Source organism: Lampetra fluviatilis, chromosome 8 (genome assembly GCF_964198595.1).
Source record: "Lampetra fluviatilis chromosome 8, kcLamFluv1.1, whole genome shotgun sequence".
Taxonomy (NCBI): Eukaryota; Metazoa; Chordata; class Hyperoartia; order Petromyzontiformes; family Petromyzontidae; genus Lampetra; species Lampetra fluviatilis.
This window is the reverse complement of record NC_136282.1, coordinates 8412025-8430761: the sequence shown is the minus strand read 5'-3', so window position 1 is coordinate 8430761 and position 18737 is coordinate 8412025. Positions and strand designations below refer to the sequence as shown.

The 18737-nt window shown below is 39.3% G+C and overlaps 2 protein-coding genes across 3 annotated transcripts in view; both read right to left on the bottom strand.

The window, feature by feature from the left end:
* Positions 1 to 12: 12 nt before the first annotated feature.
* LOC144933828 (CD151 antigen-like) lies at positions 13 to 10858 on the bottom strand. Of its 2 annotated transcripts, XM_078859022.1 has the most exons (8): positions 10809 to 10858; positions 10161 to 10263; positions 9259 to 9450; positions 8664 to 8738; positions 7781 to 7885; positions 6036 to 6194; positions 4634 to 4720; positions 13 to 452 (listed from the first exon to the last, which is right to left on the bottom strand). In XM_078859022.1, the coding sequence occupies exons 2-8, from the start codon at positions 10257 to 10259 to the stop codon at positions 390 to 392; spliced, it is 780 nt and encodes a 259-aa protein (XP_078715148.1). In that variant the 5' UTR covers positions 10260 to 10263; positions 10809 to 10858; the 3' UTR covers positions 13 to 389. The 2 variants fall into 2 exon arrangements, with proteins under 2 accessions (XP_078715148.1, XP_078715149.1); XM_078859023.1 differs by lacking the exon at positions 7781 to 7885.
* A 6711-nt stretch (positions 10859 to 17569) lies between these two features.
* LOC144933732 (EF-hand calcium-binding domain-containing protein 4B-like) overlaps positions 17570 to 18737 on the bottom strand; it is a 42460-nt gene continuing 41292 nt past the window's right edge. The window contains exon 17 of the mRNA XM_078858800.1: positions 17570 to 18523. Within this exon, the coding sequence (XP_078714926.1) occupies positions 18415 to 18523 (109 nt within the window). The 3' untranslated portion in view covers positions 17570 to 18414. The remainder of the gene's footprint in view (positions 18524 to 18737) is intronic.

The following is an 18737-nucleotide window of genomic DNA, read 5'->3' as shown; positions in this document are numbered from 1 at the left end:
ATATGCAAATACTTTAAAAAAAACTTTATTAAATGAATATGCAGTTTAACAGTTAATTGTATCCATCTCTATGCTGCTGGATATTTTTTGGTGACATCTACCAATGATTAAGGCACATTTAAACGATGTAGCTTTAACCTTTGCATTGTCCTGTTTTAATACAATCATGGTATATTAACATTAAACACAAACTACGAGTATAAACACAAAACTGACCGTGTAAATATACATTAAGTCAATGTTAATGTTTCAAATAGCTATTTCCTATGCAAGTTTTATAGTATACAGTGTGCTTAGATTAATACTATAGGTACAGTTCAGTGGGTAAGAATTATGACATGTTTCATTCACAAAAATGTGTTATCAAAATGCAGGTTCCTGTCATTCTTTTAATAGTAGGGGTCTAACTTGATACTTCTGTATAAGCAGCAAGTCAGTATCATCCCCAGCACCTGAAAGAAAGAATGTATGTTATTGTGAGAATAGCAAACAGGTTATTATTTTGCTTGAGCAAAGCAATCTGGTTTCTTAAATCCGTTCAAGCAATATATGATCTATACAATTTAAGACATGGTAACATCATTTGGCTATATACAGTCTTTGTTCTAGAGGTAGTATAGGCTGCTAAACAATCAGGGTTGTATCTTGACTTAAAGCTTATGTGACTGCAGGAATTCATATTCTTGGGTCTTTCGGTAAAGTCACGTAGATGGGTTCAAAGAAAACAAAACTGACGTTTCGATCGCAACACAAGCAATCGTCATGATGACGTTTTTGTTATTTTCTTTGAAGCTATCTACGTGACTTTACCGAAAGACCCAAGAGTATGAATAAATGTTGTGATTCATATCTTTTTAGAGGGCTATTTAGACCCCCAAGAGCAATTCAGTGAATAACCAAAACAATTATAGAATGTAAATGTCTTGAACCTGCCAGTAGGGATTGTAATGCAAATTCACATAATGGACACATTTGTCTGCATAAGCAGCCTGAGAATTTTTATAATCTTGCCGCTGTGGGAGTGAAAGTTATGCTGTTGCTATATCCAAATACCATTTTCGATAAAGGCGAGTACACATTTTAGTTAAAACATGTTAAAAGTATAATAAGCATGGAGAGTGCATGTTTGGAATTGCACGAAGAATTAAAATCTAAATAACCAGAAAACCCTTCAACAATGCAGGATGGAAACCGGTTTAACAACTGCAAAAGCTACAGGTCTTTTGAGTTGGTGGTCCGAGTAAGACTGGGTGATTTTGCACATCGCTGTGTTGTTAAATCTATTGCACTAATGAAGAGGAAGATTAATATTGAGAATCAAGAAATCGGACTAAATACTGTATAAACTTAAACGAAAGAGGTGGGCTTGGCAGAACACTACTAGAAGGGATGGTAAACAAGACTAGTGATGACATGGAAGCCAAAGAAGGAAAAAAAACCCCGATGTGGAACACCGCCGTAGAAATTGAGCACTAAGATCCGTTCATTTGCAGGATTGAGTTGACGGTGACCTCATGGAGAGGTTAAGCAGTTGAGAGACAAAGACCGATGGATTCAAAGCATCATTGGCAAAATGCATGTTCCCCGAATGCAGCGATGCAGCTTCACATCACTGCCACCTGTAATTGGTGGATCCAGGAGTCTAGCTGCAAAGTCGCTTCGTGATATATGCAGAGTTAAGACCAATGAGAGAGCAGAGCTCTGGGGTCTAGGGATCAGAGAACAACGAGAGCAGATAGCCAGAGTAATAGGCAGAGAACAGACAGCGAAGCAGAGGAACAATGGACACATTGGTATAAATAACGGCAACAGCAGCAAAATATGATTAGTGATGTGAAACGTATCTAAAGCATCAGCGTTCATGAGGTTAGAAGTAAATGTATCTGATATTGGGAAACTAAAATGCCTTAATAGGCAAATGCACCACCCCACTGCTGGTGCTATGCCACACATTGATACACGACAATATAATGAACTCAATTTGATATACTGTAGCTGACAACATCAATGCTGTCTCGCCAATGGCTCCTTATTGGTTGCAGCTACATTAGAAGACCTCTGCTGAACCTACCGAGTCTGCCCTAAATATAAAAAAATGCGAATTTGACGCAGCAAACTTGGCAAATAATAAATTTAGGCAAGTTACTTTAAAACACTGGAAATAAATATATGACTCGCAACCTATTTAATACTTGGATTGGTTAATGTTGCACAGTTTGAAATTATGCACACTCATCAGTTTAATGGCGTTCTACTTTAAAGCATATATGCATTGTTATGTTATTATTTAAGGAAAGTTGATGTTGACCATTCTAACATGCAATAATGCAATGTTAATTATAACATGCACAGTTTTAACCTACTTAAAACCAATGTACAACGGCAAGTCGTATAAGTTACATTAAAGTACACATCTGAATACACTGATAGCACATCACACCAAACGGGTAAGACATACAGTAATCTGTAAAAGGGAAATTGTTTAATGGTTAAAAATATTTTATGGGAGAAGATACTCTTCTAATGTGCTCACATATATTTTATTTTTGTAGTATAAATACACAAGTAATACCCACCCCAACTAACTAGTCAGGGTGATGGGATAACGAGAGCAAAAGTTAAGTATAAATAGCAAACTTACTACTATAAAGCAATTTGGTAAAACTCTCAAAAAGGTTTAACTTGAGTGCGTGCAGCCATATAAACTGGCAACCTGCCTTGCCCATCCTCCTAAAGCCTACATGGGACTTTCTGAAAGAACATTCCCGAATTAGGGAAGGAAGCAGCATGTGGGGCTGGGTCAGGAAATGGCTGTTTAAAGCACAACACAACCTACAATAGAGGTTACAATGTAACCTGCTTTTTAGCTGTCAATTCATTTTCAGTTCCACTGCTACAGAAGTGACAAATACATATGGCAGCATTGTTCATATTTACTAGAATTTTACTGTCATTGTGGATAGTTATTGTGAATTTTCTATTTACGGTCAGGCATTGAACCATCAGCATTCTCCAACACGTTTTTGAACCTCGTGTTAACAGTCATAGTTTTTAACTTTCAATTATCCCAGTTTTATTAAGAAAAAAAATGTTGCTTTAATACTTATAGATTTTAAATTTTCTAAATGAAAGTTAACACATGGAATTGGTTTTCTCTTATTGCCCTTAACTTTACATAAATATTGCGAACAGCAACAAAAATACAATTATATAATGCTTGTTACTTGAAATATGTCATACAATGATAAACACTGTCATTCTGCAATGATAAAACCATAAACAGGCAAAATATGCTTTATAAAAAAAATACTGCATTGCTGTGAATATATTTTTCATAGACTAGCAATTCTAATCTGAGGAAGAATTCTGAATTATTTTTCATACTGACCAGCATGGATAGGAATATAAAACAATATTCAAAAATCCTGTTAGGCTTGTCTTTTTATTTATATACCCTTACACCAGTATGGCACCAATCGAGAAGCACACCTTAAGGCTGGAAACAATAAGTGTGTTTATCAAATATGGTATTACTGCAATACTACTTTGTATCGCAATTAATGAGCTTTTTTAGTTAAAACACTTCTGGAGCCAGTAAGACAAACCATACTTTTCCTGTTTTTAACATTTGAATGTCAGGTTTTTGAAAAATAATGATAATACGTTTAATATTTCATAAAGATAGCATTTAAAATAACTTGTACAATCTGACAAGGTAGGTTGGTTTGTAAAGAAAAATATATTCCAACTGCTATTTTGGTTATTCTCTAATAAAAGTGATTTATTAAAATGGCACTCACATTTTGACCATTTAATTTTTGGCCGTAGATGTTTGATAAAATTGAAAGAGTTTTTCCAATCCGAAGTTATTCATTATAAGTCTGAGAATGTTTTTACATTACACATTCCTGCGGAGGGAGCTGGTAGGAACGTTGGGTTGCTCTGTCAATGGCCAGGGTCAATGGCGGCGTGGTGTATTCCACAAATATGCCCGACTGTGAGGGTGGGCACAAGCCGGCGTGAGTAGGTTAAACGTTGAGTTTTATAAGGGCACCACGGGGTGACCAGCCCCTCCCCCACCCAGCCCCACCCCTCCCACCCCCCACCCAGCCCCACCCTCCCCACCCAGCCCCTCCCCTCCCCACCCAGCCCCTCCCCACCCAGCCCCTCCCTGCACGACGGACGGACACAATAATCCCCTGTGGGCTGGTGTAACCAGGAGGTTCCTACCAGTACAAGTGTGCAATGAACCACCCAGTCATACCCCTTTCCAGCTAACAACTGCTGTAACACTACGTATTTTTTAAACCACTTATAAAAAGCAATATACTCTGAACATCAATAAAAAACATACAAAACTGAAAAAACAAACAAAATATTGTATAGCTTTGGTTAACATCGAAGTCATTTGAAACAGATAAACTTACAATGCAATGCAACACCAGACTGATCAAGTTGAATATTTATATATCTTTTTGTAATGGTAGCTATTTGCATTTTCATCACAGTAAAACGTAGAAAATGCGTATGAAATGAGCAAAATATGTAAAGCTATCTCAACTGAATATGAACCTGTATTACACAAATAACTGACACTATCCATCTCAAATGATCAAATAAAGGCTGGTCATACCTGCAGGCAGGCCACACCAATTCCCACCGCACCAATGAGCAGCAGATGTTCCTGCAGTATCACTTCCAACTTCGTGATGCACCCACCCTGCAGCAGAGGCACAACACTTTTATATTAAAATCTAATAAAGGTACACAAAGGATCTGGTGCACTCAGATCATGTTCATTCAAACTCAAAGGACTCAAGTGTACCACAAAACTGAAACATGTGCATTGTTCAACCCTTGGCCAGACTTCTGTATTTCTTCTAAAATTATATGCCACTCATTCACATATTCCTTCTGTAACTGAAGCAAGGCTCCAATATGATGCTGATTATTAAAAGTATATTCCCATAGAGTGGAAAACAAAAAGGAAAAAAAAACTTTATTTCAGCCCAATGTCCATTTATTTCTGAATGAAGGCCTCTGCATATGGTATTAATCATGGGGGTTATTTGCCGATACTTCACCTCGCTGGTGAAAGGATGCACAGAACCGGTTCAGATATCAAATTCCATTCACGGTAATGTTGGTCAGGAATCAAACTCGAATGAATTAGTTATCACCACTGCACCACCATTCCCTTCATTATCCAAGAAGTAAACAAATACAGTATTAATAAAATAAATGGGCAAAAGCAATGTCATCGACAAAAGTATACTTAGAACATTTTCTACAAGCAATTCATTTAACTTCAATTGGTTTTGAGGATAAAAGTTGCGAATCACATTTACATATAATGTACACGTGTACATATGTGTATTATAGCTGTTGAAATCAAATGGTAGATTAAAACTCCAAAACAGGTCATTAATGTGTAATTAAAATTACCCAAAAAAATCAACCAAAAGCAGCAGAGGTACACATGGAGTATCTTTTAAGACCAAACACTGCACACACGAGTGATCATTGCCATGTTGCTCACCTGGCTATAGCAACCCAATCCTGTATTGGCCACATTGTTGTCAGATCCACCGTGTACGAAAGGATATTTGTTGTTGGAAATTTTAACCAAGTAAAACTATTATTTACTTTTGAAATAATCGATCTACCCATTGTTGTTTTGACTGAGCGTATACAATCGCGGGTTGAATGACACTTATATATGTACGCGATCTAACCCAAAAAAAACCTGTATTATATTGGTCGCGAAAGCCTATGTTAAACCAAAAATCTTCATATAGTTGAAATAAATTATTTCAACACGAGGCTCAGAGCATGTGTTTGAAGTACAGCCTTGATAATGGAACTGTCGTCATCACTAGTCATCACTGTTACTGTGCCACACGGGGTATGCACTATGTTGGGCGTTTCCCACGTTTCAAGGTGGATGCCCAGCGTCTACCATTTTCAAATTAATGCTGATTATTTATGCATTACAATCAAGTGTCAGAAAAAGATAAAGTGTGCAAAAGGGCCACCTCCACCCTGTTGATATTGGAGGGATGGTCACGGCGGCCACAGTGTGTCGTCGGGGATTTGCAGCAACTGTCTGGCACCAGACGGCCTTCTGCTGCAGCCACCTTCACCCAGTCACTCCGCTGCCAATCATTCCAGTCGTGGCTCCCGCAGCACTTAAACTACGAGGGTTCATTAATACACAAAAAAACAAAACATGATCATTCTCGGAATACATACATTTCTTTGTAAAATGTATATTTTTGTTATGTACTGTATACACAGTTTTTCTAAAGATTTTATAGTGAGAAGTGGACTAAATGCTGGCATGCAAATTCTCTGTATCTGATTGCAATCTGAATGAGATTTAGAAACCTGAATTAAAGGCAGATTGTTTGCATGTGTAGTCATAGATTTAGTTTGTAATGTGGAATGTTCTTCCAATGGCATATTATTGCTAGCCAGATCAGCTTCTTTGTGAATTTTACGTAGGGAAACTCATTGGCCACTTTTCATGCATCATAGCTTACATTTACGAATATCATATGCACTTTTCAGTTTATATATGAAGGCAGTTTTTCAGGCTCTGTAAAGGGAGGCATAATCTGCCCATGAGTTGGGGGACTTAGTGTTGATTATCGTCATGAAACTTTCCCAGAAAATTAAACGCTCCCGATGATCCAGGCGCTGTGAGCAAGCCGACTCTTGGAACGCCATGAATTATTGTCCAGCTGCTTTCACATACCCAGTCCATCCTCGTGGGATTTAAGAAAATATTTTCCTCCTCCAATGAAAACATTCCCTTTATTATACTGCCACCAACTGACCACGCATTTACAAGAATTTAGGAATTTCCTGATTCATTCCATACAGATTACACATGGTTGTTTTGTAACTAATGATCCTGATTTTTGCAAAGTATACACAGTATTTTTTTCCTTCCAATAAACTTTGAAATAAACAGTATGTTAGAAAAAAGGAGCAAATGGAAACTTACACGGGTTGAGGAAACCGCCAGGGATTTGCGGAATTTATTGATATTCAGTTGTATATTTTTACAATGACATGTTTTGAAGCAAACGTTGAGATTACTTCTCTTAAATTAGGTGGCCATGTGCATCAGCTTGACTTTGGAGAGGGGGGGGCTGAGTCAAGAATAGACCATATAGTCCTGCCAAACACATGATGGGTTTTCCATTTATATAACTCATGGGAGCCGTTAGCATAGTGTAATTAAATATACAAAAAATAAAAATCATAGAAGTCGGCCAAAAGCCAACAGAAATGTAACCTATATACAGGATCAAATACATTTGTTTTATTTAAACTGGTTTCCTTTGTATTTTGCATTGTATATTGCAATGCACTAACATTGCAACTTTATATTTATAGCAGTGTTATGAATATGAATTTATCACCCTTCAGACTGAAGTAGCAGAACTTTGTATGACGTCAACTGTGTCTTAGGGAGAGATTATTCTCTGCCTTTGGAATGTGGAATGTCTACCACTAACTCAGGACAGTCAATGCAGCTAAGCATGGCCCAATACTTAATTGAATATGGGACACAATTTGACACATTTAAGTACTATGTGTGTAATATGTAGATACATATTTAATAGAATAATGTTCCCAAACGTTCTGCACTGGTGTGTATAAAACTACAGCTTGAATAGTCTGTAGAACAAAAAATAATTACTGAAAGTACTTCCACATTTTGTTACTTAGCCAGAGAGCTTGGCATGCAGTCGAGGTTAAAGGGTCCTACCTCCTGTTGAAGTTTATCCATGGCATCAGTTACCCTCTGCTGGTCAGGCTGCCCATAGCTCTCCACAATTGTTTTGTTCATGTGGCTCTTTAACTCTTCACTCAACTAAAACAGCAGGATATAAAAACAATATTAGAACGTTACATTTTTGTTATTCAGTTTCTAGTTGAAACCAAAAAAGTGGCAATACTGCATTATCACCCTCCACTCATTAAAGCAAGTGACCTTATTAAACTACTTAATGGTCCAAAAATATGAACATTCGTGGGATAAAAAGAAAACCCAAAAGTATTTTAATTCAAATAATAGTTATTTAAGAATGTGTCAGTATTAAACCGACAGTGCTGTCACTTGTTATACTGGAAAATATTTAATGTCTATTCACGAAAATATTTCAGATCTTGCTCTAATACAGAAATCCTCAATTATCAAGGACTGCCTTCATTTTATAAGATAATAGCGAAAATTCAGCATACAATTAGTACACAGATGCTGATGCCTAAAATATAAAGTACCCACCATTAACAAGAATGACAAAATGTAAAAGTAAATTCAAAGGAAATAACAATTTAATTATAATGAAAAGCAGAGAATGACCAATGTGTGGTCCCTCAGGCAAATGCTGGACGATATTCTGTTACAAGCCATCATTTTGACTATTCTGGCCAATGCAAATCCTTGTTTTGTTAATCTTTCCCTTAACTGGAATGCTGGGAATTCAGTCCGATTAGTAGAATTTGCTTCAGGGCTACGTAAATGTATATGTAATGCTAAAATGAAACCAGATGTGATTTAAATCACCGCTTCATGCACAACTGCGTAACAACTGAGAAGCTGCTCTGAGCTACATTGTCAGCGATTGCTTTCACTATTGTAAGCATACCTGTTGCCTGTAGAGGTAAGCAAGAATCCCGGCAATGACTTCCAGAAGGAAGATGAGCAACAGGAGGCCACAGTACTGAAAAAAAGTAACATTAATTCTCCCATGTACAGCAATACTTTTCTACATTTCTACATGCTTATCCAAACAAGAACCTGAGGTTTGCCAAATTAGGCTGCTGTGAACAATCTGAATGTTATTAATAGGCACGACCTATGAACAAATCACCCGGGATCTACCCTATTTTAGCAAATCTCCAAAGCTAAGCAGGCTGGAACCTGGATCATGCTCGAATGGGCTGATCGACATTCAGGAGCTATGCTGTCAGTGGTCAAGCAGGGCAGCAAAATCCATTGTTGTATTGTGTCATGCTACATTTCGTATATCATGCCTTCACCAGCCCACACTGATCAGAGTGGTTGAAGTATGCTCAACACTCCCACAACCTTCACAACATGGGAAAGCCCTCGTCCAGCAGTGGATTGACAAAAATGTACATTAACACACGCAACGTTGTAAACAGGCTCAACAGAACCAACGATTAGGAAGTGGGGCAGAGTGTGTGGCTTGAGTGTATCATGCAAACTGCAGGACTGACGGCGGCAAGGCATCCGCGTCGTTCGCGCACCACCGCGCAGCATCCCAGCAGCCCCGTGAGCATGACCACGCTGCCAGCCAGAATGAGGATATAGGCAGTCGTGGCAAACGTGCTGGAGGCCAGCAGGCTGAGATAGTCACCCTTCTCCACCAATGTCCACACGCCCACCGCCATCACTCCAGCACCAGTCAACTGACCAGTCACACGAAACGTGATGCATTAACGCCATGGCAACATATGTAACTACATTGTATATTGTACCGTGAATTAAAGATTGGGCCGATTTGTCAAGTAAATCAATTAATCGACTAAACACTTTAATTCACGATATTTTGTGGTTGATAGCTTGGTGGCTTGCTTGCACATCCTGTATACCGAAGGCTGGAAACCTCCTTCACGCAATGCCCAGTGTGACGTGACCAATATCAACGACGTCACCAAACCCAACCCATCACCTCCCGTCCAGCGGCACAAGTGGGAAGAGGGGTGCGAATGTATTGTTAATGTTATGGAATTAGTTGCGCGTAATCAAACTGATAATTATCGGTGTAGTAATTTATTACAGCACAGTACTTAGCCCAGTCCTACTGTGAATCCTATTACGTTATCATTAAGTAGAAGTATTAGAAACTATAAGTTTCCCACTCCAAAAAAACTTTTGCGACGTGACTTTCAGCTAATTGTGAAGTTTGCAATAACCATTTTGAGTTATATAATTACGATTTTCAAATACAGAATGTCTCCAAGCGAATCTTGGCAGCCTTTGGTTGAGAAATGTCACCCTCATGACCAGAATCCATTCTCCCCGCCGCCGAATGCTTGCACTTGACTTCTTCACAGGGAGTGGTTGTAGACGGTGGCAATAAACAAAATGCCACATCGAAAGGCCACAACCAACCCACCCAAAAGATGAAGTTGAACACGAGGAGCACGTATTTGAGACAGATGGTCCCACAGGCGTTGGGATGCTCATCTTCGTACATTCTGAAGCTTCCACTCATATTGCTGCCGAAGGAAAAGAAATAAAGCACAGCGTCATTTTATAGTTTATGTCACGGGGGAAACTAAAACAATAACTTTGAAATACAACGGTACTGCAAGCAGCAATATAACGGAATTCACATCACACAGTGGACAAAGCGAGTGTGTATTGTATGGACACCGTAAACAATGCATCAATGTGTTTACACAACAGAGCCGTTTGTGTGTTTTTTAAGTAAATTATGGAGCTGCGAGGTTAAAAACTTCAGTAAAACATATATCAGCCGTTTTACAAAGTTGTATTTCGCAAACGTGAGCTGACCCAGACAGGCTGCGGCCTAGTGCACCCTGCCGGGGTAAAGCATCAGGGAGCCCGTAGGAGCAACTAGTCGAGACCGCCCTAGCGAACGACGTCGTTTCATCATAATTGCACTTACTCCAGTTTAAAGGTCACAGTCCGTTTAAATTGACCAACATTTTTTTTAACCAGTTAAGAGAGAATATTAACTAATTCTAAAACTCAAGACGAAAACATACCGTCACACGTAAAATGCCACTAAAGTTCTTACTTGCTGCTGCGCTTGGGATGCAGAAGTCCAAAAAGCCGTGCCGGAGGAAGCACGGAGCACGTCACGGTTTTAAATAACAAAAAAAAATTGTGTTATAACGTCTCTCGCTCGTGTGATGAGTTAAACATGTGTTTCCTTTAGCCTTACAATTAATATATATATTTTAAAAGACTTCTTTTTGTGGCCTGGGTAAATAAAAAAAACTGTTGCATGCCAATGGTTTTCCTCTTTGTCTGCATTAAGTGAATAAGTCAATGCCCCCGTATGTATTGCAAAAGGTCAGTGAAACGACACCGTTTTAAGTTGTCCATTGTGGATCATTGTGGATCAGCTCTCGGGAATGATTGACCGAAACCGAGGTCCTTCGTCCACGACAAATCCGGGGAAATATTTTCCGGAGCACATCACCGGGCAGCTCCGGATGAACTGAAGCCCTGAATGTGAATTTTAAACGCAAAACGCCACTCACTTGTGCACTGCAAGTATTGTGCGGCTTCAATGTCCATGCGCACAATGAGGTTCGATTTTACGAAGTTGCTTCTGGACTTGTGCCCTTGGACGTGAGAATAAATGTTCACTGCAGTGGGCTACACTCATTTACAAGGCCCTTGTTGGTGGATGTGCTCTTTATTTGTCTGACCTACTATTACCATTAAACAATCCTAAAAGTCAGCGATGCGCGTCTGATTGTCTATTCATCGTGTTAATATTTCCCTGATTTCGTCCCCAATTTAGAGCAAAAGTATTTTATGTAGCTGCCCCAAAAGTTTTGGAACCACCTAGTTTCGTTTCTTGGCTACTCCATTCTGCCCTCTCTGTCCTCATTTAAACTATTAAAATCACTCAAGTTCAAGTGTGAATGTCATTTTACAACATAAATCTATAATTGTGGAATACTTTGATGTTTTATGCAGGCCCCAGTCACCCTTTAAAAATAACTTCTTAGCTCAAAGGGCTTTACTCGGGAAATAAACTTCTGATTCTAACCACACGTGCTTTCACCTGAAGCCTATTCCACCATGATAAATATGGTAAACTTTACTGTTGCACTGATATATCATAACCCCACATGGCGTCGCTTACTCAGAATCAGAACAGAATCTGTATTTGTGCTGGAGAAATCCGATGAGCTGCAAAGCTCTCTTTCACAGATGTCCATTAATGCAGGTCAGAACGTCACAACAACAAGGAATACAAAACGCAATAGGAGTGCGAAGTATAGGAAAGGTAAGAAAATCACAAAAAAGCATATAAATGTTTTTATTTTGCGAGGTAAAGCTTATTTTTCAGAATATATCTGGCCACAAATTATAGCTCAACACAGTGGCTTATCGTGTGGAAATGTATAGCAGCTAAATTATCTAAGCATACGTTTAGAGAGAGGCATGCAAACTCCAAATATACAGGCACCCTGGTCGGGATCAAACCCATGACCACCTGCATCCCAGGCGAGGAAGAATACATCACACCACCGTGGTTTGCTCCTATGGTATATATTCTAACGATGTGTATGGCAATGTGTTCAGGAGCAAAATGGAAATGTTGATTTGTTCCTGTAGTCGCAGTGCGGACATGGCAGATGGCCTGAAGGTATTCGTGTGTTTGATTTAGACAGCTCTGTTCTACACACGGCAGGATTAATTACATTGTGTAGTTTAGAGATGGGCGACCACACAACGCACACGGTTAGTTTTGTGCATAACAGCATTGGCACGCACCTCTGATTAGCACGGTTGGTTAGGTACGGTGCGAAATAAGTTTAACATACGGTGCTTACATACAACCCATTGGCTACATTCGAAATGCTGTTATTGAGCACAAAGACTGACTAATGCTATGGGTATAGCAGATAGTGCATTGATTGTGCTGTGAACAGTTCATTGGAATGATGTGGATACTGTAGTAGTATTTGCACATGATAGATGATTGGCAAAGGAAAACTAATACTTTACTCATTCAAAGTTGGCCAACAGTTTTCTCCAAAGTAACATATAATGGTGTTCTCATGTTTGAACATGAATTGGCTGATTAATGATTGCGCCTATTTTCTTTCATAAGTATATTGTACAGTATCACAAAAGTGAATATGTTAAAGCAGTTAATGTTACCCTGTTGTAGTGTTTGTACTGTATTTACATCAATCGTCTTGACTTTGTAATGTATACTAAATTTTGTTATTAACCCTGTGTTGTGACATTGATACATTTAATTTATTATCTGATATGCCATAAACACCTGGCAGCTTCATTTTGTAAGATTGGGCAACACTGTAGATCACTGCAGTAGAAGATGATACATATAAATTCATAAATACCAATTGCAAGCAAATCTCACTGGCGATGGTGCAGTAAATGTCTATTTTCAAATTTCACGTATAATACATGTGAACACTTGTCAGTCGTGCACTTTCACATGGCTTACTGCCTCGTGTGTTATCAGCCACATTATCACATGCGAGAAGTGGGCATGTGGTTAGGTCCTCTTGCCCCTTTGAAATGTGGCCTCGTTTTATGAGTGGTGGCATACAGGCCAGCCACCCTTGTGTTGGTGACACATAAGTTATTCACGTGGGTGGGTATGGTTTTGACATGTCGTGTGTATTGGTGATAACACCATAAACGTCTCTCCTGAACGTTTTCGACCCCAACTCGTGCATGATGAAGGTGAGGTCCCTTTGTAATCAACATTGATTCAAGACAGTAAATGTGCAGCCCTGCAATTACTTATGACGCTGCTGGCAGAAGGGCCATCAATTAGACGAAACTCTGGAGAACTCATCTATAGGATATGTTTTGCCTATTCATTCACGCTGGGCAAATGTCTTAAAAGAAGTGGGAATACTCACACTTTACCCCACTACACGTGACCTACCAATCAAATAAGTTGTCCATCTGTGAACACTACTGGGTGGACAGAGACGGGGGCTGGGAAGGGTTAAGAGAATTGTCAATTGTTTCAACTGTAAATCCGAGAGATCGAATCGAGCTGGCAACCTCTGCATTGCCCAGTGTGATAACTATTCGTCACACAACAAAACCATCATCGTACTGCACCTTTATGTCAATAAATGAAAGTGTAATTGCCGAATAACAAACGTGTTATTGCTGTGTGCTCGTTACTTAAAGCCTGACTTTCCCAATTGTGATTATTTTAGGAGATTGACTTACAATTTGTCCTTCACCTCGCCATTTTGCCTGCTGCTGTTTACATCTATACCTCGTGGTGAGAAATATTTAAAAAAATGTACCCCGCGAAGTTGTACAAATCATGTTTTAGCAATCAGACCTGACAGGATCTGGGATGATAAAGAGGCAGTGTAGCAAGCTTAAAAGTCCTACGAGTTAGCCTACCTGCTTATCAAAATATTGGCTAATTTATTTGAATAGTACGTTGTAATTAAAAACGAATTGCAACATGTAAAAAAATGCAATTAAGTAATTTAATACTGTATATCAACAAGCTTGCTTTCTTGCTTATGAGAGAATGTAATTCTTGAAACAGCTTAGGTTACCTGCAAAGTGCTGTGATTTAATGCCTTATAACGTTGCTTAACCGTGCATGCTGACAAATTGCTTTTGGCCAGCATATCACTCTCTTGAAACCCATTTCTTGTTAAAAGTCATGTTAAACTTATCACACATTTGAGCCTACATATTTGAAGGGCAGAGGTAAAAGTGCAGCCCTGCAATTGCATGCTCACATCCCTGACGGGCCTACACCAGATGGACCTCTCAAGAGTGCCTCGAGACTATTTTGGCCTGATCTCGTGAACCTGGCCAGACGTCTTGGAAGAGGTGCGTGTTCCAATATTTGACCCCACCACATGCAACTTTCCAAATGAACAACTGGTGTACACCGTGGTGGTGGTCGCGACTAGCATGTAGGGCATCCAAAACATGGTTTTCTTGGAGCGTCAGGACATCAATGTTATGGGTTTTCATTACGATGGCGAGATACTCCCACTTCGCCCGGAAAGAGTCCTTCAATGTTCATTTTGGAGGATCCTTGTCCCAGGGCCTTTCTGGCGTGTTGTTTGGTCCTGAAAAGGGCCGTTGTGGCTTGGCTTGTGTTGTTGCTCTGGAGACCGAGAGATCGATGTTTTTGGTCTCCGCGTTGCCAGCATTCGTCGTGTTTTCTCACTTAACAGAATGGGCTGCGTGAAAGCTGTCATCTTCGACTCCAGTTTATACTGGTGGGTGGACAGAGGCTGGGACATTAATTTTAAAAAACGTGGCCATTGTTTCAACTGCCGTTGAGTGTTTCATGTGTGTGTTTTGAATGTATACATGTTGTAGATGTGCTTACTCTAAGCTACCTTAAACAAGCCATCGCTAAGTAAACAGATTCACAGGAAAAAGTAATGGCATGCGTGTACAAAACGCTACATCACGAAATTATGTGCAGCAGATGGCGCTATGGTATTAGACTCAATATTTTATATTTATTTTATTGAATCTCTTGTGACTATTGCAACGTCTGCATATACGTATGTTATATATTTGAACAGTACAGCGTTTAATCCGTATTTGCAGTGACCAAGTTATGGAAAGACAAGTATTAATAGAACCACAACAATTAGGCAAATTAATATATTTGATTCAATTGCCATTCATCCTCGTGAAACTTCAATGCAACGCAAGAGGAAGGTACAGATTTCAAACCATACGGCTTTTACACTATTCTATTGTTGCGTATGATGGCAACATGTTCAGGAGCTAAATGCCAATGTTGAGATGTGATAGCTACGGGAGGGATTCAGGAAAGAGTTCCTCTAGTTTTGCTATCCCTCCTCCTGCTTTGAGTGCAGACTGCAGTGGTTTAATATATTGTCTATGGTTTGAGTTACATGGCCACAGTCGTACTGTGGCATGCCTTTGATTGTCCATTTATGAAGATGTGCACAGCAGCCTGTTGATGTTCTGTTGCGGTTGATGGTTACACCAGTGTCTTTGAGAAATCTCAAACCTTAGAAGGTGCGATGTTCGGGTTTGGAATGAGGGGTTTATTCTGGGCGTTATTCCACTCTGTTTGCCGGAGTTCTTCCTGATCTGGGTGAGACTATTGGATGGTGACAGCACTGGAGTTGGGAGAGGGAATTTTGTTGAGGTCTTGGTTGATGGGTAGGTAGTTGTCACGTGTAAACTCCCTTTACAGTTTGCATGTCTCTGGATATTTGGTGGTCGAATGTTCGCCAGAACAGGGAGTCAGGAGATTGATGTCAGTGTTCCGGTAATGATGTGCATTGCGTTAATGAATTGTGCATCTCGCAGTTTTGTGTACGAGCTCTCAGACCAGGCAGGGGAACGATATTCTGAGTAGAGCAGTTTGCAGCACATCAGCTAATATGCCCTAGGTCGTTCCTACACGTTTTTTTTTATACCAAGGACATTATTGATTTGTTCTTTTTACAGATCTGTTTTATGTGGGGCTTGAAGATCAGGGTTCTATCCATGATAACCTATAGATATCTTGGGAGTGGGGTTATAGCAAACTGAGCTACCACAGAAGCACATATCAAGCGTGGAATTTTCTGCACGATTGTTCGTGTGGAAAGCACATATGGTGGTTTTAGAGGGATTTGGTTAGTATCCAGCAATAGAAGTATATGCCTTATACAAGATGCATTACAACGAGCTTTCTCAATGTTTATTGGCTAATGGTTTGGAGTGTGAGCAAAATATGGAAAATAAATTGTTACATGGACATACTTTCTCGCCGGCAATTGTATAATTCATGTTTCACATGGGTAAGAGTTATTTTTGTGAACTTTAAACTTGTTAATAATTTCATTGTTGAAACTTTTGTTCACGATGACTACATATAACCCATAATGTCTTGATAGTCTTGGATGGGTTCGCCGGGAGAGTGCTTAGATGGGTATGACCACCATGCAGGTGTATGGTGGTCACTACCTCAATAACATCTCTCGTTATTGTTTGAAGTCACGCAAGCCCATTTGCACCCATGCGCTGAACCTTAAACAATGTGAATTCAACCCTGATTTAGCCTGGAGAACTGAATGGAGTTCAAAATAACTATACTCTTAGGATTTTTCGGTAAAGTCACGTAGGTAAAATAATAATAATAAAAATAATAAATGAAAATAACTAAATTAAATCACGACATTTCGGAAGCAACACAAGCCTCCGTCATCAGGTGTAACTGCTCCAGTAAAATTACTGTAGCGTATTATTATTTCATTTTATTATTATTTTACCTACGTGACTTTACCGAAAAAACCTAAGAGTATGAATCCTTGCAGTCACGAAAGCTTCAAATCTAGAATTCAAAATAACTCACAAACACCTCTTGACAGACCTAATACTTGATGCACAAATGGACATTTAAAAACTCTCCATTGTGCGACTGTGATAATCCAGAACAGACCATACAACATTAAACGACGCAATGCCCGATCCGCAAATACGATGGAGATACACTCCACTGCTCCTGAAACAAAGACTGTAATAGGCATTGTGGGCAGTAGGGGTCACTATATAAAAATCCACTATTCTGCACTATCCCCACCGTCGCCAACCAACACTGACCAGCATGAAGTATGGTGGTCAAACACCCGTCACGGCTGGCCCGCAAGGAATGGGGAGGCCCTCGTCTTAAAGTGGATTTTACAAAACAGGCTGGACATGTACAAATTTGTTCAAGTAGATTTTAAACAAATATACACAAACACTGGTTACAACGCAAACCGGTAACATTGAGACAACAATATTTCAACAAAATAGCAATTTGCAGTAATTTTCAGTCTCGATTTTTTAAAAAATACATCTTGAATTTATCGTGCTGTGTTAGAGGAGAAACATTTTTTTGTATTACACTGCATTGGACAAAACAACATTGACTTGAACCAGCAAGGCATGTGAACTAATACTGTGAGCAAACTACGTACAGTCCTGCACTAGCTGTGACTTCAGATGAATGCGAAACCAACTGTAAAGCGATACTTAACAAGCTTGATTTTAGTCAAAAAAATAAGTTAAACCTATGGCTCAAACATTGCTTGCAGCAGAAATATGTTCTTTCTTGATCCTATGGCAAATATCAAAGGGTGTAACGATTCTCTCCCTTTACCCAGAAATAAAATTCATTGCAATCTCATAATTTAATTTAAGGATCAATTTGTTTTTGAAGAGTGCTATTAATGTAAATGCCTCGAGTGATTGCAGAGGTTCGCAATAACTAATTTAAGCATATACAAATAAAAATACTGTACAGTAAAACTGCTGTCTGCGGACCTGTTACCCTCTGTATAGTGTCCGATAGCTCCTATAATTGGAACGCCTTCCAATTAACATTTTCATGGATGGAGTCATACCGTAGATTTATCATATATTGTTCATACATCGTTACAACCCTATCACGTACTGCACCGGCGCACGCCACCAATACTTGAGCGGTATTTGTTCCATTATTGACACATGCATATGTGTGCTATCATATGACATTATACGTAACTTGCACTTAAACACCCGTAGCTAGAACATTTGCGTTTAATTTACTGTTAACTCCATGAATAAACAGCAGCTGCACACACTGGGGGTTTGTTCAGCCACATTTTCACGCCGGATGCAACTGCCAGAGTTGCTTGCTAAGCACAGCACTGGTTTTTCCTCTCACTTTGCCTCCTCACTCCGGAAAACTTTTCTGGCAGGTGCAGCACCTTCTCCTTGTGTCTGTCCTCCTGTTCCGTAAGTAACCTGTAGGGAGAGCAAGGCACAGAATCAATCAAACAAAAATAATTTTAAAGGCATGGACTGAGAACCATCTGAAGAAATGTATGAAATAAAGTGTTGAAAACTACCGTGTGTATCTTTGTGTAACATATCGATATACATGAAGGGAAAATGTAAAATGCTCTGCGATAGAGATTTTGTATTCACAGATTTGAAGCTCCAACGCACACCTGTTACC